This window comes from Alternaria atra (genome assembly GCF_907166805.1).
Source record: "Alternaria atra isolate CS162 genome assembly, contig: 28, whole genome shotgun sequence".
In the NCBI taxonomy this organism is placed as follows: Eukaryota; Fungi; Ascomycota; class Dothideomycetes; order Pleosporales; family Pleosporaceae; genus Alternaria; species Alternaria atra.
Window position 1 is genome coordinate 967,112 of NW_025091326.1, and position 24,878 is coordinate 991,989.

General features: G+C 51.5%; 10 protein-coding genes across 10 annotated transcripts; 4 read left to right on the forward strand and 6 right to left on the reverse strand.

Moving 5' to 3' along the window:
• Positions 1 to 312: 312 nt before the first annotated feature.
• Positions 313 to 1,461, reverse strand: ALTATR162_LOCUS7367 (uncharacterized protein; the record flags this gene model as incomplete). The annotated part of the gene is made up of 1 exon (XM_043314995.1): positions 313 to 1,461. The coding sequence occupies one exon, from the start codon at positions 1,459 to 1,461 to the stop codon at positions 313 to 315; it is 1,149 nt and encodes a 382-aa protein (XP_043170930.1).
• Positions 1,462 to 2,264: 803 nt separating this feature from the next.
• Positions 2,265 to 3,307, forward strand: ALTATR162_LOCUS7368 (uncharacterized protein; the record flags this gene model as incomplete). The annotated part of the gene is made up of 2 exons (XM_043314996.1): positions 2,265 to 3,104; positions 3,164 to 3,307. 2 exons carry the CDS (start codon positions 2,265 to 2,267, stop codon positions 3,305 to 3,307), a joined length of 984 nt encoding a protein of 327 aa, XP_043170931.1.
• Positions 3,308 to 3,927: 620 nt separating this feature from the next.
• ALTATR162_LOCUS7369 (uncharacterized protein) lies at positions 3,928 to 6,348 on the reverse strand (the record flags this gene model as incomplete). Its single annotated transcript, XM_043314997.1, has 1 exon — positions 3,928 to 6,348. The coding sequence occupies one exon, from the start codon at positions 6,346 to 6,348 to the stop codon at positions 3,928 to 3,930; it is 2,421 nt and encodes an 806-aa protein (XP_043170932.1).
• Positions 6,349 to 8,634: 2,286 nt separating this feature from the next.
• ALTATR162_LOCUS7370 (uncharacterized protein) lies at positions 8,635 to 11,058 on the reverse strand (the record flags this gene model as incomplete). The annotated part of the gene is made up of 1 exon (XM_043314998.1): positions 8,635 to 11,058. The coding sequence occupies one exon, from the start codon at positions 11,056 to 11,058 to the stop codon at positions 8,635 to 8,637; it is 2,424 nt and encodes an 807-aa protein (XP_043170933.1).
• A 718-nt stretch (positions 11,059 to 11,776) lies between these two features.
• Positions 11,777 to 12,495, forward strand: ALTATR162_LOCUS7371 (uncharacterized protein; the record flags this gene model as incomplete). Its single annotated transcript, XM_043314999.1, has 2 exons — positions 11,777 to 11,853; positions 11,910 to 12,495. 2 exons carry the CDS (start codon positions 11,777 to 11,779, stop codon positions 12,493 to 12,495), a joined length of 663 nt encoding a protein of 220 aa, XP_043170934.1.
• Positions 12,496 to 12,996: 501 nt separating this feature from the next.
• On the reverse strand, positions 12,997 to 13,632 carry ALTATR162_LOCUS7372 (uncharacterized protein; the record flags this gene model as incomplete). The annotated part of the gene is made up of 1 exon (XM_043315000.1): positions 12,997 to 13,632. The coding sequence occupies one exon, from the start codon at positions 13,630 to 13,632 to the stop codon at positions 12,997 to 12,999; it is 636 nt and encodes a 211-aa protein (XP_043170935.1).
• A 1,490-nt stretch (positions 13,633 to 15,122) lies between these two features.
• ALTATR162_LOCUS7373 (uncharacterized protein) lies at positions 15,123 to 16,351 on the reverse strand (the record flags this gene model as incomplete). Its single annotated transcript, XM_043315001.1, has 3 exons — positions 15,123 to 15,389; positions 15,810 to 16,196; positions 16,247 to 16,351. The coding sequence occupies 3 exons, from the start codon at positions 16,349 to 16,351 to the stop codon at positions 15,123 to 15,125; spliced, it is 759 nt and encodes a 252-aa protein (XP_043170936.1).
• Positions 16,352 to 17,540: 1,189 nt separating this feature from the next.
• ALTATR162_LOCUS7374 (uncharacterized protein) lies at positions 17,541 to 20,204 on the forward strand (the record flags this gene model as incomplete). The annotated part of the gene is made up of 1 exon (XM_043315002.1): positions 17,541 to 20,204. The coding sequence occupies one exon, from the start codon at positions 17,541 to 17,543 to the stop codon at positions 20,202 to 20,204; it is 2,664 nt and encodes an 887-aa protein (XP_043170937.1).
• A 383-nt stretch (positions 20,205 to 20,587) lies between these two features.
• On the forward strand, positions 20,588 to 21,043 carry ALTATR162_LOCUS7375 (uncharacterized protein; the record flags this gene model as incomplete). The annotated part of the gene is made up of 3 exons (XM_043315003.1): positions 20,588 to 20,601; positions 20,656 to 20,803; positions 20,909 to 21,043. 3 exons carry the CDS (start codon positions 20,588 to 20,590, stop codon positions 21,041 to 21,043), a joined length of 297 nt encoding a protein of 98 aa, XP_043170938.1.
• Positions 21,044 to 22,731: 1,688 nt separating this feature from the next.
• ALTATR162_LOCUS7376 (uncharacterized protein) lies at positions 22,732 to 23,319 on the reverse strand (the record flags this gene model as incomplete). Its single annotated transcript, XM_043315004.1, has 1 exon — positions 22,732 to 23,319. The coding sequence occupies one exon, from the start codon at positions 23,317 to 23,319 to the stop codon at positions 22,732 to 22,734; it is 588 nt and encodes a 195-aa protein (XP_043170939.1).
• Between the last annotated feature and the right edge of the window lie 1,559 nt (positions 23,320 to 24,878).

Below are 24,878 nucleotides of genomic sequence, written 5' to 3' on the forward strand. Positions count from 1 at the left end.
TGCGTCGAGAGTAGTTTATGTACATGCATTAGAAGGCAATACTGGCTTTGTATGAGTAATCATGATGGTACTTTTCTTCTGCCATGAGAATAGACATGATGCATTTTTCGAATCATTCTCTTCTCCTTTGCAAAGGAGTGTTACTGACAAATGATCTGGAGTACAGGAGAGCAATAATGATATAAGAGTGTTCATGGTTGTACGATTTCATAAATTGTACGGGCCACAAGATAGTATATTAATCACTACAAGTGAAGAGAGGTTTAGAGAAGCGCATAGTAACCGTACCAAAACAATACCGTCAAAACACTATTACACCACAACCGTGCCGCCGATATCACACAAGTCAACATCAACTCCCCATTTCAAACCATCCGCCTCTGCACCCTTTCGCCAACGTTCAGGCGGCTCAGTGACTGGTTCGTAGCTAGCGGAGTACGCACCACGGAACGTACCAAAGTGCATACCTATACTTTTCTTACTCCTCACATCCCTGTGTATAGCCAGAGAATCCTCCGGACTGGAGTGCTGACCCGACAAAACCGATCTCGGCTTGAAGCAACCAACAGGCACAAGCGCCAAATCAAAAGGACCGTATAAATGGCCGATTTCCTTGAAGGCTGGACAAGGTGGATGCGGCGCATCGTGGTGTGAGTATTGATCGTCGGACAGAACGTGACAGTATCCTGTATCTCCAGCGAAGAAGAGTTTCTTGCCAGATGAAGAGGGCTCTTTGACGATCCAACTACACCACAGGGTGCCGTCGAAGTTCCAGGGCGTACGTCCAGATCGGTGTTGGGCAGGCGTGCATACTAGTTCTACGCCCCCTGCACCCTTTTTGAATACTGTTATGCCATCCCACCAGTCCATCTCTTCGACTTGGTCGGCCTTGATACCTGCGCCAAGCCCCGTCAAGACGGACTTGACGCCCAACCCACAGAAGAAGCGCAAGTCTCCGTTCTGTTTCGCATTCAGCTTCTTCAGCGTGTCGGAATCAAGGTGATCGTAGTGGTCGTGGCTTATGCAAACAGCATCGATTTCGGGTAGCTCGTCGATGGTGCATGGTGGAGGTGTAAACCGTACAGGACCAACCATGCTATAAGGTCCTACGCGGTCGCTCCATACAGGGTCGAGAAGGATGCGCATCCCTCTCTGATTTCCTTCTGAAGCTGTTGTCTCGACCAGGAAACTAGCGTGTCCTATCCATGTTGCCTTCAACCCGTTCTTCGTATTACTGAAGTCGGGCTTGCGCACATCGACCAGGCCTAATCGATCGGCGGGTATGGGGACGAAGTTTTTCGGGGTGCTGAAGCGCGTGCGGAAAGCGGCGATTACGCCGTCGTTCTTATATGAAGGCCATGGGTTCTTGAAGCTTGTGGGCGGCTTGCCGATGTGGTGAGCTGTTGTGTAGGTGTCTGGCTTGTGTGGCGGCAGCGCGGTTATGGAGGATGAGGGAGACATTCTCGATGTTCTGTAGTGCCTAAAGAATGGCGCGAGGGTACAAAGGGCTTGAGTTGGGCGCGCATTGTTGCGTGTCGTGTAGGTGATGCTATGACGACGAATGGCGGATGTGGAGGCGGAGATAGGCAATGCCCATCGGAGCGCGAGTTGGCCCGATAATACCGTTCAAGGCGCTATTGGAAATTTGGGGATTGTGTAAGACTGGACAGCTTCAAGTCGTCCAGCGGTGCCTTCAATATCTTTTGAGGAATTGCGATGCAAGCTGTCGCATTCATGCGTCTTTGGTCGTGGAGCGTCATGGAGCAGGTCTAACCAAGCTAGACCCTATCACCTATCGAGCAACCCACGTTCTGTCCCAGCCATCCTTCGAGACGCAATTCCCAACTCTTCCTGCATGGCGGTCAAAAGCCGTAATCGTGGCTGACTCTACCCACCAATCTTGCATCTCAACGTGCATCTCCAGCATCATGGCCTCGGAGACTGCTCAAGTGGGTACAAGCACCATGGCGCGGCATGTGTAGCCTTGTTCTCTTATCATCCAATAGGATCGACACGTGAGCGTGTCTAGCTTACATGCAGGTACTGTGAATCTTTCGCTCATCGCCGCCGCCGGAGCTCTAACCAGGAGTCTGGAAGAAGTACCTTCTACATATGGTAAGGACCGACTGGGGCTGCAGCGGGCTGGGTAGGCCGTGGCCAAAAATTTGAGAGCTTTATAGATGCCGGTTTCCCATCATGGTTGAGTCTCTATCATAATATAGCTTTTTTTTCTATCGATCTTGTAGTTTCAAAGTCTCGATAAGATGAAGAATACGTTTTCCAAAGCCGGAGCCGCGGCTCTGCTTGCTACTACGGCAAATGCACAGCTCTACCCCAACCAAAGCCCCTTGAACCACACCTGCCAGCTACAAGAGCCACTCCTATCTTGCCCTTCACAAGATCCCTCAAACGTCGACTCTTGCTGCGTTGAGACCTTTGGTGGACTTGTGCTAAGCACTCAATTTTGGAACACATACACCGGCGGCGAGTCTGAAGGCCAACTTCTTCCCACCGACACATGGACCCTCCATGGTCTTTGGCCCGACTTCTGCAACGGCAGCTACACGCAATATTGCGACCTGAGCCGCCAATACGACCCTATCCCGGGACCGAACACTACAAACGGCCTACCAAATGGAACGTTTGTCCCACCCTACAACGGATCCAATATTGGAACCTTCCTCGAGCCCTTTGGCCGCTACGACCTACTAGAATACATGAACACCTACTGGATCGCATGGCAGCAAGACAACCCCGGTTTCTGGGGCCACGAGTTCTCCAAGCACGCCACCTGTTTCTCTACTTTCAATGTTCCCTGCTACGGTCCGCAGTACCGCGAGCACGAAGATGTTGTTGACTTCTTCGAGACGGCTATCAAGTACTACAAGAGGTTCCCCACTTTCGATTGGCTTGCCGCCGAGGGTATCACGCCTTCCAACTCAACCACATACTCGTACTCTGATCTCGTGGATGTGCTGTATGAACAGCATGGCGGAATTCCTTTCCTGGGTTGCTCGGGACCCAGGTACAATGCTACGGAGGCTGGAAAGAACACGACTGATAGGGGCTACACTATCTTGAGCGAGGTTTGGTACTACGAGCACGTAAGTATCCCTTCGGTTGTCTATAAACTAGTGCTGGGCTAGTGCTAACATACTATTAGGTCTACGGTCGTCCCCAAGAAGGCAACGCTATTTCTGTTAATGCGTCCGCTAGCTACCTTACCAACTGTGCTACTACGGAAGGCGCGATTCACTACCCCGAGAGGACTAACGGATCAGAGAAGGTTCCTACCGTTCCTTTCTAGAAGCGCCCAGGGTGTTGAGAAATGTATTTCTAATGATCAACCAGTCGAAATGTAATTGAAGATGAACTCACTGATGCAATTCTACAAATCTGGTGTTTTATCACGGATCTCGTCTTTGCAGTAATAGTATGCCCGTATATATATGAAGCCTTCTATCATGCTCATCCATAATTATGCATTTAGCGAAAAGAGGTCCTTCTGAACAATCGTTTACAGCAATCAGGCACCTCACAGGATAATGTAGCATACTGTGGGGTGGTTGCAACGAGCCATAAAGCGGCAACTGACACTTCAGTGCCGAGCACAGCTACCGAGCTATACAATAATGTGAGAGAAAACGAGAATATATGATATCCTTACTTTGCATGGTAATGGGCATCAAACAAACAGGGATCGGCAGTTGGCCTTGCATACAATGATAGATGAGGTCAGCTTCTGCGGCATGCCCACCAGTCGCTGGGATCATCTTCAAACACCGGTCCCACGATAACTGCCATATTGAAGCTGATCAGGGACTGATATAAGAAGTTTCATAATATGAGTGAATATTATGGATGAGCTAACAAGTAATATACAATGCCAAGAACTAAATACCAATCTTCAACCGCGTTGCCGTCTCGCTACTGAGTCTGCGTAGACCCCGCTCCAATCGTGACCGAACTATCCACTGCCTGAGTTTCTGGAATAGTTTGCGAAGCAGTTCGTGTGCTACTGTTCTCCTGCATGTTTGCGTACTGGGTTTGATCTTCCAGCCGCACGCCGCCTCTAGCGTCACTGCTGCCCTCATCAGGTGTTTGACGCTCATCATCTGCATGGTCCTCAGTCCCATCCATATCCACATCCCCGTCTTGTTCTTGCTGGTTTCGTGTCTTGGAACCTCTATTCCGGTCTACTTGCTCTTTCTTAACCTGAACTGCCTTCTTCTTTGTTGGGTCACTATTCTGCGATCGTGGGTGCACGGTGTGATCGTAGTTTTCTTCAAAGACTTGCCGGGTGTAGTCTTGGTTTTTGCATGCTGCGTCGATACCATCGGGAAATATCTTGCCCATTATGGCGTTGTGTTTATCGGTGGCGTTTGGGTCGGTAGCGTATCCTCTTGGACTCGGTGTGTCTGGTGTGTTTACTGAAGTCGTGTATTGGAGGTTGGTAGGCGTAAAGCTCGAGCCTGTGGGTGAGTGGCTTGCTTGGCCTTCTTTGCGCTCGTGTACCTTGCGGAGATTAGCTGCTGAAGATTGCGAACGCATATCTGGCCGGCCGTCTTTGCGTATCAACACTCCATCTGCATTCCTAATGGGTTTGGTGCGCGTCTTCTTTCCCAACCCATACGGGTCGCTGGGCGATCCAAAGCTCATAGCACCTGTTACGCCTTGTAGACCTAGACTACTAGCACGGTCACTGGTTGCGTAGCCACCACGACCACCTCCGCCACCACTGCCGCGGCGCGCAATGCCTCCTCGTCCTGGTTGCTCTACGTGGTTGTAGTATCCGGCTGGGCTGGTCTGCGAATCGGGAACACCTTGCCAATCATCTCTTTCCCATTCAGGCGTTCCGAGTGTACCGTGGAGTTGGGCTGGCATGCTCTTTCTTCCTCTACCACCCCGACTTCCAGGACCTCCACTACCACGTGGACGCCCGCGCGGTCGATGCTCAATCATACGCTGAGACTCGGGTTGCGAACTGGCGTCCGAGGGGCCATCTTGTGTAGCGTAAGGGACATGGTACGGTTGTTGTGATTGCGACCTATGCACCGATTCAGGAACAGTTTGCTGAGATGGTACTGTATGCGTAGGTGTTTGGAAGCGATGGTCTGTAATGGGTGTTTGTTGTGAAGATGTGTAGCCCGAAGTACCGTCTTCCACTAATCTCTGCCTCTTGGGGGGTTCAGGTGCATGGGCATTGCCTGCCTGTGGGGTCTCAACGCCATCCTGATGGGCCCGTTTCACCCCTGCGTTAACGGCAGCCCATCCGCTAGTCTGGTTACTTATGGGCTGAGCACTTGGGGCGGCAGCCGTTGATGAAGGAGCACCAAACGAGGATTGTTGAAGCTGTCCATTGAGTATTGGCTGAGGTGCTCTGTTACTCGGCGTCGTTGTTGATGTAATTTGGTGTGATGTAGAGGCAACAAGAGCAGGCTGGGAAGATTGCGCTACCGATCCTTGTGGCGCCTGATGTAGATGTGGCGGTACTTGTGAAGACTCTGGTCCAGCGCGCTCTTCGAGTCGATAGATTTTGTCCTTCATGATCTCGACATGAAGCTTCAGGTTATCCAAGTCACTCGTCTTATGCGACATGTCATGCAACTGCCGCGCCATAAGCTCCATTGCTGAACTTTGAGCCGCGAAAGATGGAACCACGGGAGGCACAGCCGAACCAGCTGACTGCCTCTGCATCCGACTCGCCTGTAACTCATGATTAATGGATTCCATCGCATGGCGCATGCCTTGCACCTCGTTCTGCAGCCTTGCAGCCAGCGCTTCGATTCTTTGGATATCGGCAGTTTGTCGGACGAACTTGGCCTGAAACTCTCGGATTGTTTCTTCCATTGACCCGATCGCCTCCTGGCCAAGTCTTATGTCGCGAGTGTGTGCAGCTAAGGCGCCACTGTTTTGAGACATCTGCGTCTGTAGACGCGCCATAGCGTCTATACCGACATCTTGTGGTGAACGAGGGTAGTGATGGCCGTTCGTTTGAGGTTTCTCGATAGCAGACCGGTCTTGAGACGCCTCTGTTGAAGCCTCAAGCTGGCCACTTGTTGAGTTCACACCAGGTCCTTTGTGAGACCCATGAGCCCCTCGATGGTAGAGTGAAGGAGATTGCAATGAATTGCTTGGCATATCTTGAGCCACAGCGTATGGAGAACCCCGTATCGAAGGGGAGTGCCTTGATTGTGGTGCTTTTATTGAGTGCCTGTTGCCTTCGATAAGATGTGACGGTTGCTGTTGTTGTTGTTGTTGTTGTATGTCACGATCCTGAGATTGCTCGTACCGGCTGTGAGTCTGATCTGCGTATTCTACAGATGGCGCGCGCGAGTCAATCTCCATGGCTTCAGCCGATGATGCGTTTGGTGTTGCGACTGATGAGGACGGACTAGGGGTGTCTTCATTCGCTAGCAGATCTGACGAGGTGTCGAGTTCAGGTTCGACCACGGTGAATTGATTTTTTGCTAACTCGCATTGCAATTCAATGCGACCCAGCTTGAAGAAGTCTCGTCCACTGTAGCAGATCGCATGTCAGCCACCATGCTAATGAATGTCGATGACTTCCCACGAATAACATTGGGAACAGGTATGCAAGGACGTGCGAAATCTTGCAACGCCCCAAGGTGATATTACTTACCGAAAAGAACCCTTTCCTGCAGGTGCGGTGACAACAGTGAATCCAATTGCTATCTTGTGACAACTAGAATAGGGACAAGACAAAGGCTGGATAGTACTGTTACAGAGTCAGCCCAAAAGCCCTGGAGAGAACAAAAGAATAGTAATACGGAATGCGGGAAGTATAACGCGGGGCGGACCGGTTTGATAGATGTTAATCTATAGTATGAAAAGATTTGGTACGACTAGCGTGGGTACGCTTAAAGGAGGAAACTTAAAATACCATGTTACGCGTTGCAGCCGGGATAAGCCCACCCATATGTCGGGAGTTTGTTGATAGCCGGTCAAGGCTATAAGAGGGAAAGGTGCGACAAACAAATGCGAAGAAATGACCAATGTGAGCGTTGGAATGAGCTTACCATCCTGCTAATTTGGTGCCCTTTGACGCCGGTTTTAGTTTGCCCATGGGTCGCAAGGTAGAGCTGTAAGAGCCGAGAAGCGCGGGGACGTAGTAGCTGCCGGTGACCTTATACCAGGAGTTGTAGAAATCTCCTATGTTGTTCTTGCAATTCTTACAGAATGCTTTTGTCGCACGATTGGTGGGCGGCGAACGTGTAGACGCTTCATCAGCACTTTCCGCAACCTCCGTTGCCAGCGGCTGGGCCATGGATGGTTGGAGTTCATGTGTTGCCAGGTCTGGATCCATCTCACCAATACCGGATCGCCTAGAGCCCGCCATTGATACAGCCCATTGACCCAATTGTGTCTCGTCGATAACTGCAAGTGAGCGGGGATGCTGCACGAAGAGTCTAGATAGCAACAACTAAAAGTTGGGCTGTAGAATGTGTAGCTGGATAAGCAGAACTATCGGCTTTCTGGTACGCGACGAATATACGCGTCTCAGTCCAGGATACCGTTTCAGCAAGCGCAGTGAGATTGGAAGCGAAGAGGAGGGAGAATGGTAGGCCCCAACAAAAACAGGCGGTTGCGGCGGAGGAGAAACCCTGGAAGTCGAGAGCTAATTCAGAGGAAGGAAAGGGCAAGTAAAATAATTAGCAGGAGTTATTCCATGATTTGCCATGCATGAGTCCGAGTGGAGTTAGCGTGCCTCGCTATCAATTTAGATGGGCTCTATTGCGAAAAAGCCTTGAAGCCGTCTCGTGTCGCAAGCGCAATACGCTAGCTGTTCCATCTCGCGTGACGGCAGCCCTGAGTTTTTCAGGTGTCATCTCCTCTTGTTATCGGATATGGGCAGTTCGTCACTGTCCAATGCATGCATGTACCGACCTGTACGGGCGTGTACTTATGTTACAGCATATCGATCATTGTTTGGCTCTTACTACCGAGCTTTCGTTGATGGGGCAGTTTAACTCATCCCGGAACAAGCGCCGGCTATGTTTATTACTACCAAATTGCGACGATTACAAGTGCCAAGTCTGATCTACGACATAGGCCAATAAGCATAACAAATCGAGGATAACACAGTATCCGAGGCTATATGCCCGAATTTATGTGCGTGACTATATCTAGACTAGAATATTCGTCCTGGCTGCGGTCCATGGCTTCATCAGCGGCATTGCCCTAGTTGGTACGAGGAACGACCGCCGCTAGAAACAAGTACATATTGAGGCAGCTATTACCCGCTGGCAGAATTGGATTATACTTTGGTGGAGTTGAAGTTCCGCAATCTTCGCCCCGATGGGAGGCGGCGAAAAGCTTTGCGCTAATTTAACTTCACACAAGGGGAGAGTGGACAGGGATGTTGATTGATGTCATGCAGTACCTACGCTCTTGGCACAACAGTTATCCGTGCTTAATGCTTTCTACCGATAACTGCAAAACACAATGCATGTTCTAGAAAGTGTCCAGCCTCTAAAGCAGTGCATTCCGATTATCTGACTATGCGCCACTGTCCGAGACTGTCTGTCAAGCGATATGCGCTCGGACACCGTGTACAACGACACGTTGCGTTGCACGTAGTACGCGTATGCGCGAGACAAGAATATTCGTGCTTTACTTGACAACGATAAATCCCACGCCGTTGCGAGCTTCTTGACAGGCTTTGGAAAGAGCCTGCACCTCCGTATCTGTCCATTTGACACTAAGGTTGTCCCAGTTCTTCGTAGCGTATTCGCGACGATACTGCTGTTGCATTGCTTGCAAGCGACGAATCTCTCGAGGGTCGCCTGTCCCACTGTACACAATAAAGGCCGTGCAGCGTGGCAAAGCGTCGTATATCTGCCCGATGCGCTCAATGGTCTTGGACACGGCGTCGCCGAGCTCAGATCCATGAACCTCGACATCTGTATCTTCGCTATCATCCTTCAAAAGACCCAGTCGTTGCAAGGCATTTTGTCGGATTAACTCAACGTCGGCCGTCTTCGCGTCGTCCCACCAACCTCTTGCAAGCTCTAGTTCGCGTAGACGTCCCCAGACAAAGTCAATCTTGTCTGTAGTACCATCCTTGCCTTCGGCTTGACCCTTCAACGTACGCTCAATAGCTTCTACTACCTCTGTATCCGTCTTGCAGCCTATGGAAACTTGAGCTTGACCACCATGACCTCTGTTCGGGTCACCCCAATCGATGACAGCTCCAGCACGATGTGCGTCGTTCGATTTCGGTCGTATTGAGCGATCCATCCTCTTGAAGATGGACTCCGCGTTTGTGTCGCCCGATCCCCAGCGTGGACCCTTTTCACATTTTTGTTTGACTAAATCGAGACATGTCCGAGCGTCTTCGACACTATCGTGGCCTGACGACCCCTTCTGGACTTCGCGCTTGAGGTACTTTTGCGCAAGCCACTTCAACGACTGCTTGTATGGCGGTCCACGGGGGTGTGGGTACAGAATGCCGGTGTCGATGATGAAGGGATGGGTCAGCTTGAGTGCATTGAGGTCGGAATTTAGCGAGTGTCCCACTAGAATCGTACGCGGTGTGATCAGTTCCAATAACTCCTTCTGTATGTCCGCGAGAGTGGTTGTGACGTCTTGGAGCATGGCCGCTGTAATACCGGACCACTGGGTCAGGTAGTCCTTGATGGTGACATCTGGCTTGACCAGCTTGTCGAGGGCCGTGCTGCCGTCCCAGTTCAATAGACTGATGCGTGTGAGTACAAGCTGGTCATTTTCAGCTTTGCACATCTCACAGTCGACGGATATGATGTGTCTTCCAGCGGTCAGGCTGCCTTGCTCAATTTCCATCTCGGGCACTTCTCCATCCTCTAGAGTGGCGACATTAGTATCAACCCAACCATCATCGGCAGTCTGATGGGCCAGCTTCCTTCTCTCGTAGTTGGCCTCCTTGGATTCCGACGTGGTGAACATAGCTGGATGCAGTACGTATTCGTTTTCTTGCTGTTCCATGAGGGAGGCGATGTACTCGGTGATGCGTGTACGTTTGTTTTCCCAATGCTTTGAATTCTGTGGTGTGGGGCCTTTGTGGTTCCCAGTCTTCTTCATCTGCTTCTCTTCTTGAGTCTTGGGAATTTGTGAGGTTAGCATAGTATGAATGGGTGAATGCACCCTCATGTATTGGTTGTTGCGATGCTCTCCTATAGCTTTGATGGGCCACACATGCTCAAAAATATCAGCGAGAGGCTTCAGCGATGCAGGCAATTTGTCCGCCTTGAGACTAGCCGGATAGAAGTCATCACGCGAAACGTTCAGCCGCTTGGGCTTTGCATCCTTTTCAGCTGTTGACACAGCATCAGTCTGCGCGTCCGTTGTCTCAGCTCCAGCAGAATTGTCAGGCTGTGGTGTAGTGTCCAAAGCGACTTCGCCGTTGAACATGCCCAGGTCTAATCCCGGAACCATGAGCATTACGACCTGTTGGATATTTGCACGGCTGCGTACAGAAACCCACTGCGGCGCATTACCATCTGCAAGCAAGTAGAGCACCAACGACTGCAAGTCTGTAATTTTCACGTGCGAGTTCAGGCGGGCATGATGTGAATGCTCAATGGCCGGATAGCTCCTTTGCAGCTTGCGCTCTTTCCTGCGCTCCTCCCTTGTCATGTTCTCACTTGACTGTTCAGAGCCAGCCTTGTATGTGACAAACGGGTTATCGGTAGAGGCAGTTCGAGTTCCCAGTTGCGCGTCTCTGCCCGCGAAAGGGTTGTCGAGAGTCGCCTCTTGTTGCGGCGGTGGAGATCGCTCCTTGCGCGTGCCTTGCCCGTTTCCATTGCGCGAACGGTCAGGACTGCGGGTTGATGAAGGCGAGTTTGAGGCGCGGCGCCTGTTCTGGTCGTCATGTGGGCCGCGTTCCTTCCGTCTCCTCTTCGATCCGCCGACTACTGTCCAGCCCTCTTCATCACCGTTAGCCGTGGTTGTTGCCGCTCCGTCGGGTTGCGCTTCGCCGCGCATGTGCGCCAATGTTGCACCGAGGCCAACATCGGTAGGAGGTCGCTCGTCGCGATCGCCGCGCTTTCGTTTCGCCATCTCAAAGCTCATACGACCTGCGTGAGACGATTTGGAGGGTGCGAAGTTGTTGTGTGGAGAAGCTTAGGAAAATGTTCGGCGATCTGCTGCATGGATACACGCTAGTGATGGCTCGTCGAAAGCTTAACTTTTGTCACATGTCATTCTCGGTCGCTGTCGAATCCCAAGGCACGAGCATTCTTCAGTTTTCACCATCTGACTTCCCTATTCAACGCGATACTATAGCTTTGAGAAGTCTCCCTCTATTGGCTGTCGCTTCCACAATGCATTTCACATACCAACACCATGGCAGCTGCCACCACTTGGAAGACGCCAATAGTATAGACTCTGACTTAGAGCTGAAATCCAATTCCAGATCTACGACTATTCCGATGCAAAGTACCATGAACTGATCGTTTGGAGAATATAAAGGTGAGCTGTCGTGGTGAATACAGTAGTGAGGTCAACATAATCTAGCAGCATGCCTGACATCCTTTGGGCGCGAGCGGAGTAACTGGTGAAGTGAACAGTGATTGAATCATAGCGCCAATACTTAGAAGATGAAAGCGACACGACCAAAACTTTGCTTCGCGCACACTATCGTACCCTGCTCTTTACCCACTTCATGAGGCCTTATCCCCGACCTCACTGGGGGATCGCTCGAACCCAAGGCTCACTCAACCCCACTGAGACACCAGAGGCGCAACAATCCCAATTTCGCTCTGTTTCGACCTCTAGAATGGTAACCAAGAACCAATTTATCGAGCAACTGCAGCCGACCAAATGCAGCATCTGTCTCGACAGTTACAACAGCGAGTAAGAAAAAGTTGTTCGACTCCACCATTGTAGCATACTGACAAACCCTTTTCCAGGCACGTACCCGTCGAACTCAAGTGTGGCCATATATTCGGCAGTCACTGCATCGTCGAGCAGACGGAGATTAGAACAGCAAACAACAACCGCTGTCCGCTTTGCCGACAAGAGCTGTTCGAGCACGAGGACTTCGCTTCAAGTAGAGACTCACTGTACGACAGCGACGAGCCGTTGATTGAGTTCGATGATTACGACGATTCTACTGATGGGGAAGATATGGAAACTGAGGAAGAACAACGTCGACAGACACTTGCTGCGTTGCTGCACGCCCGTGAAGCACGTCATGCACAGCCCTTAAGCGGTGCGCCTCAGGGTGGGACTACCACCGCATCAAGGAGGGGGCGCTACAGTCAATACCAGGAGGTCATGGAGCATACTGCCCGAATGCGCGGAATGAGCAGGGTGTTCGCTTCGAAGTCACCAAGACGCACAGGACCATACGACGACATTGAAGAAGAATCTGATGAGGAATCTAGTGGATCTGAGTATGAACCAGAGGAAGATATCGACCCTGCCGACGAGCGCGAGGAGAAGCGCACCTACAAGCTATTACCGGGTGAATACGAAACAACGCTGCCTATCTAGCCTTCTGTGTCCCAGTAATCGCGGCTCTTGGGTTGGAAGTCAGTGTCAGGTTTGATGTTGAGCCTTAGTGTTGTACTCTTCAGCGGTACCACTGAGGCTTGTGGGGCGCTTTTTAGCAATGAAGACCAAGAGCAGGCGTTCTGACCAGGTCTTCCTCACATCAATGCGAAGTTGGGTTGATGCAAGTCAGCTGAAGCTATGAGCAGTTTGCATGTTGGGCAATTGCACGTCTCCGGCTTATCTAGCGTAGAGAGAATGGAAATCAGGCCAAATTGTCCGAGTATATTCTTTTTGTGATATATGTACAGATAAACGAGCGTAAGAACTAAACAAGAAACCCTAACAAAGCCAAAGCAAACACACAACAAACTGCAAGGCAACACTGGCCATCACTCTATCACGATTGCTCATCTTCCATCCGACGGATTATCGCACAGGTATATCACCACCAGTTGACTTATGTGATGGTGATTACGCTTACCACACACGTCCTGGACTCACTCAAACACGAACGATTGAGGTAGAGAAACCACTAGGAACAGGGCCGGTCGGGATACCGCCGGAAGGGCGAGGACCGCGAGACATCCCAGAAGGACGAGAACCCGAAGGACGAGCACCCGAAGGACGAGCGCCGTGGGGAGGTAGGGCACCGGAAGGCATGCCAGTCGGACGAGAATGAGGGCCGTGGGGAGGTTTGGAACCAGACGGCATACCTGAAGGCATAGCAGACTCCTGACGCCTCTCCAAGCCAGTAGGAGCAGCTGAGAAAGTTCCAGTCGGCTCAGGGAAGCCAGTTCCATGTCCACCGAAGCCGCCATGACCGTCATGCATGCCACCAGTAGGGCGGGCCATACCGCTGGGGAAGCCAGAAGGCATGCCAGTGCCAAAAGGAGCCCCGCTCTCCTGTGCCCGTTGGGCTTGAGCAACGCCACTGGGACGAGGTCCGCGATGGCCATGTCCACCAAGCATGTGGCCGGATGGCTGAGCGGCACCGCTGGGGAAGATTCCGGAAGGCATTCCAGTTCCCATAGGCGGCATGCCCGAAGGGAGGTTGCTTGGAAGTTCGCCGTTGAAAGACTGGGCGTAGCTGAAGCCAGTGACGGCGAGCGCGAAAGCGAGATGGGAGAAGGCGACCATTTTGATAGGCTTGTAGATTGCGAAATGGATGTTGTAGTAGTAGTGTTGGTGTATTGCTTGTTGAAACGAAGGCACACAGTGCTAATGAGAGTAAAGTGAATGGACGCACACAGTGCTGTCGAAGCGAAGCTGAAAAGAGAGAAGTGGAAATGCTTTGAGAATGAAGGTTGTTGGGTGGGTGATGAGATTGGCACAATGTGATGTCTTTATACCGAAGCAACTCTTCTCTAAAATCTAACGACATGACACTACTGGTATACCATGACGCAGCACTGAGATGCCCCAGCTCTAGAACTACCCCACAGCCGCGTATGTGGCTGCGAGGTCAAGGAGTAGTCATTTACTTGACGCCTGCCGTTCGACTCGTGGCTCATGATTTCCTCACATTGGGTATTCGGGGAAGAACCGTCAATCAGTTTAGTTCGCTTGTAGACTAGGGACGTAAATTTGCGAGCACTGTAGTTTGGTTCCATGGCGCGGCCTAGACAACGTGAAACGCGGAATGAGCCATGAGCTTACGTACCATGAGCTCAACATCAACTTTTGACTTAGGTGGGTATTCGTACCAGATTACGACTACTTAGCTCGTCAGTTACTGGCCATCCTGTTCCTGTGGAGCGACTTGAGCGTTTTGCACAGACATTAGCCCCGTTGCTCGGTTGAGACTATGGATTTGATAAGATCTAGCTCAGCCTACGATGGCCGTATCAAAAGTCAAGAGATATTCGTGCTGTCAAATTCAAGCAGCGAATGACGTATATCTGCAGCTTGTCTGCTCAAGCTCAGCTTGGCGCTTGAGATACATCTGTTCTAGGAGACCCATGATAACCGTCATGGTACGTTCTGCGCTATGAACTTGTCCAGTTGAAACATAGCTCCCACTGTCCTTGTAGTCGCACTTCATCTCCACATTGCGATAACAACGGGAGAACGTTCTAGCGGAGCATGTTTCGATGCAATGCCAAGACCCGGTTGATGACGCGGCACGCGTTGTCACTTTTGGGCGGCGACTCCAAGGCAAGAAACGCGAAGGAGATCAAAGTCAATCTTAGCCAGATGGCTTTGATCTGCTTTGTAATCTAAGTTCAGCGCAAGACTTCAGGTGATCACGGTGCTACTACTCGTTGTGCACTGGAAGCTGCGCTTCGTTCAATTTAGCATGGTCAGCAGCAGAACCTAGATAGCAGAACGTACGATCTTGACACCCACTAGGCTAGTATGCAGAGAGAGAAATCCAGCCCTGTCAATGCTATCTGCCGAATCTTCTATCTTCGTGGATATGAAGTCATGTACGAGCGTGACCATGGACGTAGAATTTAGCCGGCATGCTGTGTAACATCGCGACGACGCATGTCAGCAACTGTGCAGATACGATGTGAACCATCGTCTATTCTATCTACACCTATATCGTAAGCTTCTAACATTTCTATTTGTACATGCGCTCATCTGCAATCATCATTATCAATAGTTGACCCGGATCGTTATCATTTCTATAGTTTCCCTCTCCTGCTATCGACCGCCTCCCTGAGCTTCTTGATCACGTCGCCGGGGTCTGAAGCGCCGAAAACAGCACTGCCAGCAACGATGACATTAGCGCCAGCATCAGCGGCCTGATCGATAGTCTTTTCGCTCAGGCCTCCGTCGACCTCAATGTGCATCTCCGGATACTTTTGTCGAAGCGCGGTTACCTTGGGCAGCTCGGACGCCATGAAAGACTGCCCACCGAAGCCAGGCTCTACAGTCATAACTAAAATCATCTACAAAAGTCAGCATTGAACTTTCGACGCATGTGACCTGGCCAGATTCGGGCCTTGAATATTGAGGTTATCGATCCTGCGGGAGCTGCCAGCGGCGTGGGCGGGTAGGTGCCGATGTGCAACCTTTGGGACGGCCGGATCGACAGGTGGCCAATGAACGGATAGTCGGTTGGGCGACATGTGGCAGGCTTCTCGAAGGGGCGCAAAGTTCGAGACTGATTGACGGCGGGCATTGCGCATGTTGGCATGCCTAAGCGCCGCCACTGCGTGCCGCCCACGCCCCAACAAGGTCAGCCCTACCCAGCCTCGCCTTGCTCGACCACTTCCGAGGCCTCTCTAACCACCATATAGCGCGTGCGGCCCTTTGGTGATATCGATTGTGATGACGGAAGCATGGCAGTGCAGGGGTGATAAACTCACATCAGGAACCTCGTCCTTGTTTGGGTTCTCCAGTATCTCCCACAGTACATCGACCGGTGTGCTCGGCTTGATTGCAATGCCTGCCTGCATGCCCTCGCTATGAATGAACTTTACCAGCTCTTTTGGAGATGTCTTCTGATCCGACTTTCCACTGGGCGAGTCTGCAGCGGTTGACGAGACGGCGGCTTCGTAGTGGAAGCAGTACAGGTCGCAGCCCGCCTTCTTGAAGTCACGCACCCATCTCTTGGGCTCGGCAATCATCATGTGACAGTCAAATGTTCCCTTGCCGTGTGCAGTGGTCGGTCGATCGACGTGTGAGCGGATCTTGGTTACGACGGGCGCGCCGAAGGTCATGTTGGGCACAAAGTGACCGTCCATGATGTCGACCTGCGCGTGTCAGTCGCGTACCATGCAACTCAAAACTCAACATCGCGTACATGAAGCCAGTCGGCGCCTTGGGAGATTGTGTCGGAGCATGCCTTGCCCAACGCTCCGAAGTCTGCCGAAAGAATCGACGGCGCGATGATGGCAGGCGGTGACATGACGGGCGGTTCTAGTAAGAGTGCGGTGTGTATAGATGACTTGGTGGAGCGCCAATGGTAGGTATTGGGTGAATGTGGAGATTGCTAGTGTGACGGAGCTCACGATAGCTTTTTGGTGTTGACGGCATCAGCGGCGTCACGCCTGCCCCTCCATTCATGCCCCGCTGCATTGCTTGGCACGCCTCACCTCCCTTCTTGTTCATGCAAACCTCCCAACTCACCACTTTACGTTTCGAATCAACAACGTTTCCCATATGGGGCCGTCAATGCTCTAAATCGAATGAAACCTACGCTATTGTTATATCCCATTGATCGGCAACCGCATGGCTGGTCGCGTGTCTGCACTACCCACATGGCTGCGACTGGTCTCGGCACCCCGGCCTTGTCTTTCCATCTCATATGGCACGGGATGACTACATGACGGCCTTAGGAACAGCCACAACCACAGCCTCGCGTACGATCCAAGGCCGTGAGACAATATTCTGCCCCGCAACAAGAATCGAATTTGACGAGGCACTATTGGGCGAGTATGCAGTACAACGCCGCTGCGTCTTGTCATTGGACAAGCACGCAGAACGCGAGCGCTGCAAATAGCACAGCCCGGCGCTTACATAGCAAACACCCAACCAAACCGTGCATCGCAACGCTCCTTTAGCCCAAAGTTTCTAGCGCATGGTAGAGACCTTGTTGACCATAAACCTACATTGGCCAATCATGCCATCTCCACCGTCTTCGCCATGTCGTGGCCGTCCTTGAGCCGCTACCGCCTCTCCACCTAGACTCGGCCCTCTATGCGAGTGGACGGCCAACTGGCAGTGTAGCTCGGACGAATGCCACAGTAACACTAGCCCACAGGCACTCGACGAGTAGGCGTCTACGCGCGATATATCCTCTGACCATCGCGCTCGCGCCGCATCTACTCTCCTTTTGCCATTCACTTCTAGCCCTTCTCCGAGTCCCTTCCTCCGCTAAGTCTTCGTTGATCGAAGCAATTCCATTTTTACCAGTAAGCTGTTGACCAGCGCAGTTTTGGGCTCCTGCTCATCTTAATATCGCTTCTATTCGGCTCCCTGTACTTCTGTATTTGGACCCCTACCACCCTCGCCGCATTCCCGCCTACTCGGTTTTTCAAAGGTATCTTTAGTAATATTAGCACGCGGCGGTGCTCACGTCACCGCAATATACCATCATGCCAGAGATGCTGGAGCCCGCAGTATACCATCCTGCAGCCCTTGGCACAATGGCCAACTCTCATCATGGCTTGTCTCCGCTGGATCAGAGACAGTCACTTAATGCTCCCGAAGACGAGTCCACAATATCCTCCTACTACTTCGCCCCAAGATATTCGACCTCTTCAATATACCTACCCAGTGCTGTGTCACCTTCCAGTGTCGACGACTTCCCTACTCCCAAGGCACGCTTATTCGATATGACCCCGCAGCCATCGCCACGCTTTCCTATTCACTCGGCTACATATCCTCCAGTAAGCCGGGCGAGTCGTGCAGACAGCGACTTTGATTCCCTCTACGACATTACCGATGATGAGGCTGAGGTACCTCTTCATGCATCCGCGTCAGTCAAGAAGCTTGCGACCCAGCCAAGGCAGAGACGCTACCCATCGATCATTATCCCTTCTCCATCCGCATGGCCGACCATTGAGAAGTTGAAGAGTGCGAACTCGGCGATGCCCGTTACTCCATCGCTAGTACTGACTCCATCTCGTCACTTCCTTGATATGATCGACTCGCACAACCTGCATGTACCTGAGCGCTCGGCTGCCCCATCCTTAGACGGTAGCCTCACATCAGAAGAGATGGATAAGCTCAGCTGCCCTGCCACTCCAGTCTCGCAACGTAGGCGCGGATCCATTTCCAGCACCGACTCATGGGGTCCTATGCAACTCGACTTGCAGGCCATGGAGACTCTTCAGCATCTAGGGAACTCGCCATCCACTGAGCAGTACGAGGAACCGGAGCAACAGCAGCCTCAGGCGGTTGAGCCTAGAGGCGAGATGCAAGAAGTTCCCCGACCAAGTCTTGGCTTGAGCATACCTTCAACAATATTCGGAAACGGGTCCTCTGGTAGTACACCGATTTCCGCTCTCTCGGTCCCCTCTCCTGGTGGTTTCTTCTCGTCACTTCAATCAACTGCTCGTCACACCTGGAGCATTCCCAAGCGACAAGAGTCAATCCCAAACACCTCGACTGCCGAGAGGTTTTACAACCTTCCGTGGGAGAAAGAGAACCGAAGGAACACTTCTCCGCATCCCATGCCAGCTGTACCAGCTCTCCCGCCGCGAAACTCGACCCTGGCCGGATCCACCCTCGACGGGTTCGATGAGCCTTTGTCGACATCGCGCCCAGTCATCCTCAGTAGTCCGACCGATGAGAACGTTGAGATCAAGGAGATCAACCCTAGCAAGACTATCTTTCAGTACGATGAGAACTACAATGCCGGAGGTACGGCTAACCTTGAGATGACCGGCCGGTGGTTAGAGGAACAAGACGAGCTGCAAGCTGCTCTTAGAGACATGAATGACATGAGCTCTCCTAGTCTCTCCAGCGGCACGCACAGTCGCGGCAACTCGGTCGAGAAGGCCGTGGTCAAGAAGTCGGTCAAGTTTGCTGATGAGCCTGCCAAGTCCCCGGTGAAGGAGTCGACTGATGAGCCTATCCTTACCTACGTCCAAGGCCTCGAGTATCTTCGCTCTCGGTGCCAAAAGAAGGATACTTTTATCCACCGCCAGACTCGTGCTGAGGCCATGCACGTACAACGCCGTTGCAGTCCTTTGGCACATCGCGATCAGCTCCTGGGCAAGTTTGAGCTTTGCCAGCCAGATCGTCCAGCGCCTCCGCGCCCTGTGTCCGAGTTCTTCGTCAATGACCCGACTGTTCTGAAGGAGAGGATTGCGCGTGCACAGATGGAGCGTCAAGCGCTCGACCAGATGCTGCCTATCCATTGGGTTCTACAAGCACAGAAGCAACTCAACGGTGGCAAACTCCTTAGCAAGCCAGCAGTGCGATGCATCACGCGCGCTAGTGCTCCACGGATCCTCGATGTTGGTGGTGTCGCTACCAATGACTGGGCATGGGATGTTGCATACGACTACCCATACGCCAAGGTGATTACCGTGTACACTGCAGGTAACAACATGTCGTCCAACGTCAAAGGTCCAGACAACCACAAGCACCTCACCGTTCCCAACCTATGGACTCTTCCCTTTCCCTCTGGTCACTTCGATGTCGTTTCGGCACGTACACTCTACGAGCTCCTCAAGACAAGTAAGCCCGTTGGCAAGTCGTCGGACGAATACGACCTCTGCTTGAAGGAGTGCTACCGCTGCCTCAAGCCTGGCGGCATTCTCGACTTTAGCCTCATGGATGCTGACGTCGTCCATGCTGGCCGCAATGCTCAAGCCATGGGTGTCGAGTTCGGCTTCAACCTCAAGACACGCGGCTACGATGCACAACCCACCAAGACGTTTCTCCCGCGCGTCTCGAAAGCAGGCTTCAAGGACGTACAACGAGCGTGGATGCTACTTCCCATGGGCAAGACGGCAGCGAACTGGCGTGACACACTTGCAGTTGGCGCCGAGCCAAAATATCAAGAGCGTCGCATCACAGAAGATGGCGAGATTGAGCTCGAGGACCCACCAGTCTTTGGTACCACCATGGATGCGGCAATGTTGACGGGTGTTGTTGGAAGCTGGGCATGGGAAAGGTGGTTGCTTAGGTTGCAAATGGAGATGGGTAAGGATGAGGAGAAGCTATTGGAAGGTGTTGTCAACGTGCTAGAGGAGGGTGCACAAGGCCATGCGGGATGGCGAACATTGACTGGTTGGGCAAGGAAGTAATAGAGAGGAGAGGATATGATGTGATACGGTTACGATGGTGTAGGATAGATGAAGTTGGATAGGCTGGACTTGCCTGGACTAGGTTGATACCACATAGCGAATTTCTTTTGTACATGAACGAATATAGTGTCGATCACACCTGAGTGTCCCCTCGTAGGTCTTGTGTCGCTATACACCAATGTGATTGTGGTGCTGATGTGAGAGGCACATGGTGAGGCGGCAGATCAGCCTCGCTCGCGGCGGCGCGAACCCCACGCGGTCCATGCGCTGCGCATAACCTCGTCACTCCGCCATATGCACCCAAAGTCGCGACCACTCTACCCAACTTGAGCCCAGCTACAGATTCAATCCCCCACTGCAAACACGTGCCCTTTCCATACACAATGCTCTTCTTCAGGTCCGTCTCCAATCCCCACCCATCATCACACATGTGCTAACAGCAGCGCAATAGCTTCTTCAAAACGCTCGTCGAGCACGAAATCACCGTCGAACTCAAGAACGAAGTCCAAATCCGCGGCACACTCAAGAGCGTGGACCAGTACCTGAACATCAAGCTGGACAATGCAGAAGCGGTGGATGAGCTGAGGTGGCCGCATTTGGTACGTTTTGTACATTGCGACACTCGCCTGCTTAGGGCAATATAGCCAGCCTAGAACGAGGCAGAGGAGGTCTTGAGATCTGAGCAAGGGCTGACTTGGCGATAGTGCTCAACAAAAGACATGTTCATCCGCGGTTCCGTCGTCCGATATGTACACCTTCCCTCCGGCGCTGTGGACACCGCTTTGCTGGAGGATGCGACAAGGAGAGAGGCTGAAGCGGCGAAGAACAAGGCGAAATGAGAGAGCAGGGAGATAGGGTGTTATGATAACGCGTAATCAAGCTACCATTTCGAGTGGTGGTATGATGAAGGACGAGATGAGAATGCGAAGATGCACTATGATATCATGACCAACGGTACACAAGAGTTTGCGATCAAGCGTAAGAGCTGGGCAATTGAGGTAAAAGCGGCAGGTGACCTTGGAAGGTTTCATACACGCAACATGCGCCTGCAGGAATGGTGATAGGAATATACCCATGAGAAGAGCGAGGTGATATCTTCGCCCATTGATTTTCTCCTTCCAAGTCTATACGTCTCTGCTCGGCTTGTCGACCCGGCCTCTTTCTCTTCGCCTTCAGAACCTCTAACGTTAGTATCGCCTTTTCAAAGCAACGTCAGGTTGGTCGTCGATGTTGCTGCTTTCTTGCCTATCTATGATCCCCTTTGGTTTTGCCAACTCACCCACACCTACAATATCTATCTAAACATCCATTGATATCAAGGTCCTTCAAATGAGTATGTTCTGGGCTCTTCCATGAGTTTGGTCTATTCCACAGTCACAGTTACAAGCGACTAGGGCTCGCACAGTTTCCCTTCCACTTTACAGCCAACCAAACGCGACGTACAGATCGCGTTCACTTTCACTTTTGCTCACTCCAATTCCAGCCCACAAACGGTTAATAATGAGACATTTCTAGGATTCCGTCCATTCCCAGACGTTGCCGACGTCGTGGACGTCACTCCTATACTCCAGTCACAACGTCGCCACTTGCTCTCGCAAACATGATGAATTCCTTAGAAACCACCTACTACGCGTCTGCCACTGCCCTCGAAGTCGTGACCATACTCGCAGCAACCATGACAAATATCGTCCAGTCAGCACCAACTCACTCCAACACCACTCCCACCAAAACTTACTCAAACACCCCCGCGCCTGAATTCTCCAAACCTCTCTCCCCCACAGCTATCGGCCTAATGTGCGGTCTGGGTGGCTGCGGGATTCTCGGCTTCGTGATCTGGGCAGTTATTTACTTTCGATGGTTCCAACCGATTGGAATGCCGATCAATGAGCGAGAAACAGGATACCACGACGAAGCGATGGTCGGGCAGAACAAAAGTAAGAACAGAAACAGCCAGATTATGGATGCAACACAGGGAGTATCGTTACACAATGCGAGTGGTATCACAACGGCAAGGCCATCTACGGACGGAGGCGTATATCCGGGTATCGCGGTGAATACTGCTCTTGAGAGGGAAATTCTGGAGATTCTGGAGGCGGAGGTTGCGACTATAGGGCGATGTCGAGGATTGGGCTTCGGGCTTGAGGGTGTGGAGAGAGGGAGATGAAAGGAAGTTGAGGCTCTGAAAGATTGTTGGAAAGGTTTGCGGTTGCTAGGGCGACACTGGGAGAAGGTGAGGGAATTGAGAGTGTCTTGGATACTTTGATGTGTTTGCGGAGGTATGTGGCATATCGCTTGTGTGTTATCGACTCTGACTGACCGGGTTGATAGTCGCGCTTCATCGCACCATCTCTCGACCTGTAATGCCTACTGCCACCTTTGTATCTGGCAGTTGCGAGTCTGGAAGCTGTAGGGGAAAACAAGCCGAACAAGCTCCATAGACGTGCGATACCCACGTACGCTTGTCTACGTTTGTCCCTATTTCGCCATAGCTAGGAAACCATTCGTTCCTCCCCAACCCTAATCCCCTCTAAACCAAAGCATCTTCCCGTACAACTTCCTCAACCGTCTCCCTCCTCACTCCAAGCATTTCATACCTCTTCGACTTGAACATCTTCGACAACCTCTTCCTCGACGATTTCTCATCTTGACTTTCCCTCTTTTCTCTGCTGAGCTTCTTCTTCTTCTTCTTCTTCTTCTTCTTCTTCTTCTTCTTCTTCTTCTTCTTCTTCTTCTTCTTCTTCTTCTTCTTCCTCCTCCGTTCCCTCACCTCCTCCTCCACCTCATCACATGAGTCGGAGCTCCAATGTAGAATCGGAGCGGTGTTCTCACGCCAGGTACGTACGCGCTCCTCGGTTGCTGGGGAGACTTTGCATTTCTTTTGCAGTACATTCCTAGTACGTCGTTCTGCAGGAGGTTGGGTGGGCTGAAACAGAGAGTTCGCAGCCGTAGTAGTGAGGATGAGCGTTATGACGAAGATGAGTGCTGCTTTAGCAACTATGATTAGACCGCGTTCGTACTGTGATGCGAAGATTTCGATGAGGAAGCGGGCGACGAAGAGGGAGAAGAGGATGCATGGCATAACAATCCATACGGATTGACCTGGGGGCCGTGTCATGGCCGCGAGGGACTTGAGATGCGTGGGCGGGCTAGAAACCTAGACTGGATGAGAAGTGATGTGAGTGGAGGTTCACGCGTTTGCTTAGTCGATGGTTTTTAACGTGATTTGTGTACAACTGCCAAGTTGGCGCAGCTACATATGTGTTTGCCCGCTTGACCTATTCAATTTCTTAGTCTAGATAAATCCTCCACATGAATTCCCTTTCTCAAACTTGTGACTCATTTCCCCGAGCTTCATTGCTTCGCCTTGGCCCGCATCTTTTCGAGCCTTGGAAACAGTGTCTTCAGGAATACTGCAATGCGGACAAATCTAATGACAAAGGCCTGGGTTGTAACTTCAGTGAGTGTACCTAGTAGCCCATGAATGAAGACAATGGCCAAGACTGAGGCTGCATTGCAGAGGTTTGTTTCGTTGAGGGATCAATTGTTGGCTTGTAGCATGTTTGCTAAGTCGTTCATATTGAAGTTGTGACGAAGTGAGGTCTAGTTGATAGCGAAAGTTTACTAAACGTTCAACGACCATGAGCTTTAAAGTAAGTGTAGTAACAACCATGCACACCAACGTTGCTGCACGTTGGGTGGTTCGTCATTCAATTCTCGGTTTGTGTGGGCAAACACCACGTTGCTGCTTCTTTCACACTGTTGGTGGCTTCCCAAAGTTGCCATCTTACCTACCCAAAATCAATTTCACAATTTAACATAAGTTTCAGCTGTCGCATATCATCATCATCAGGAGGCGCGCGACCGCACAAAATAGTCTATTTCGCATCGTTCCACGTCGTTCCGCATCATTACAACCACTCTTCACAAACAATTTTACCCACTTGCCAGCCGCAATGTTTGAGATATAGACACAAGTTATTGGCTCACCTCGACTCCTTGCAGCACCCACAGTGTTCATCGCCCTTACAGTATTTAATTGCGTCGGTCACGCAAGACTCCCACACATCATGTCCCTCATCACGCACCTAGTCATCCTAGTGCTCGGTGGAATTTGGGCTGAGATACAGATACGGGACATGGAGCGGGAAGTCGAGGAACAGAGGGCGAAATAGGAACAGTTCATGACAAGACATGGTCAGTACTAAGCGGAATTGATGGAGTTGCATAGCAGGATGGACAAAATGAAGGAAAGGGTGGAGGAGTTGGACTGATGAACAGTTGGAAGATGGTTATCGAGTGATCTAAGAGCTGCATGTGCAATATCTGATTCTTTCTTAGATATCGACAACTCTACGTCTAATCCTGATCCCACTCGGCCTAATAGTCTTCTCGCCCACCAAGTGTTGCGGTGTGCTCGCGGCTAAATCACCCGCATGTTATGATGAGCCCACCACTTTCTCATCCAAGCCCACTCAGGCCAAGAACGCCATCGAAACTTGTTTTCGCATACATGAATAACGGTAACAAGCTCTTCATGAGCGATGGACTTGTGGTGAGGTCAAATTTGACTTTGTGCACGACATTAGCCTGCAGGAACATGTTGTATCCAACATGACGCTAAGGATCGACACAGGGATTGGGCACGCCCTTCCTGCATGAGCGTTTTACATATTG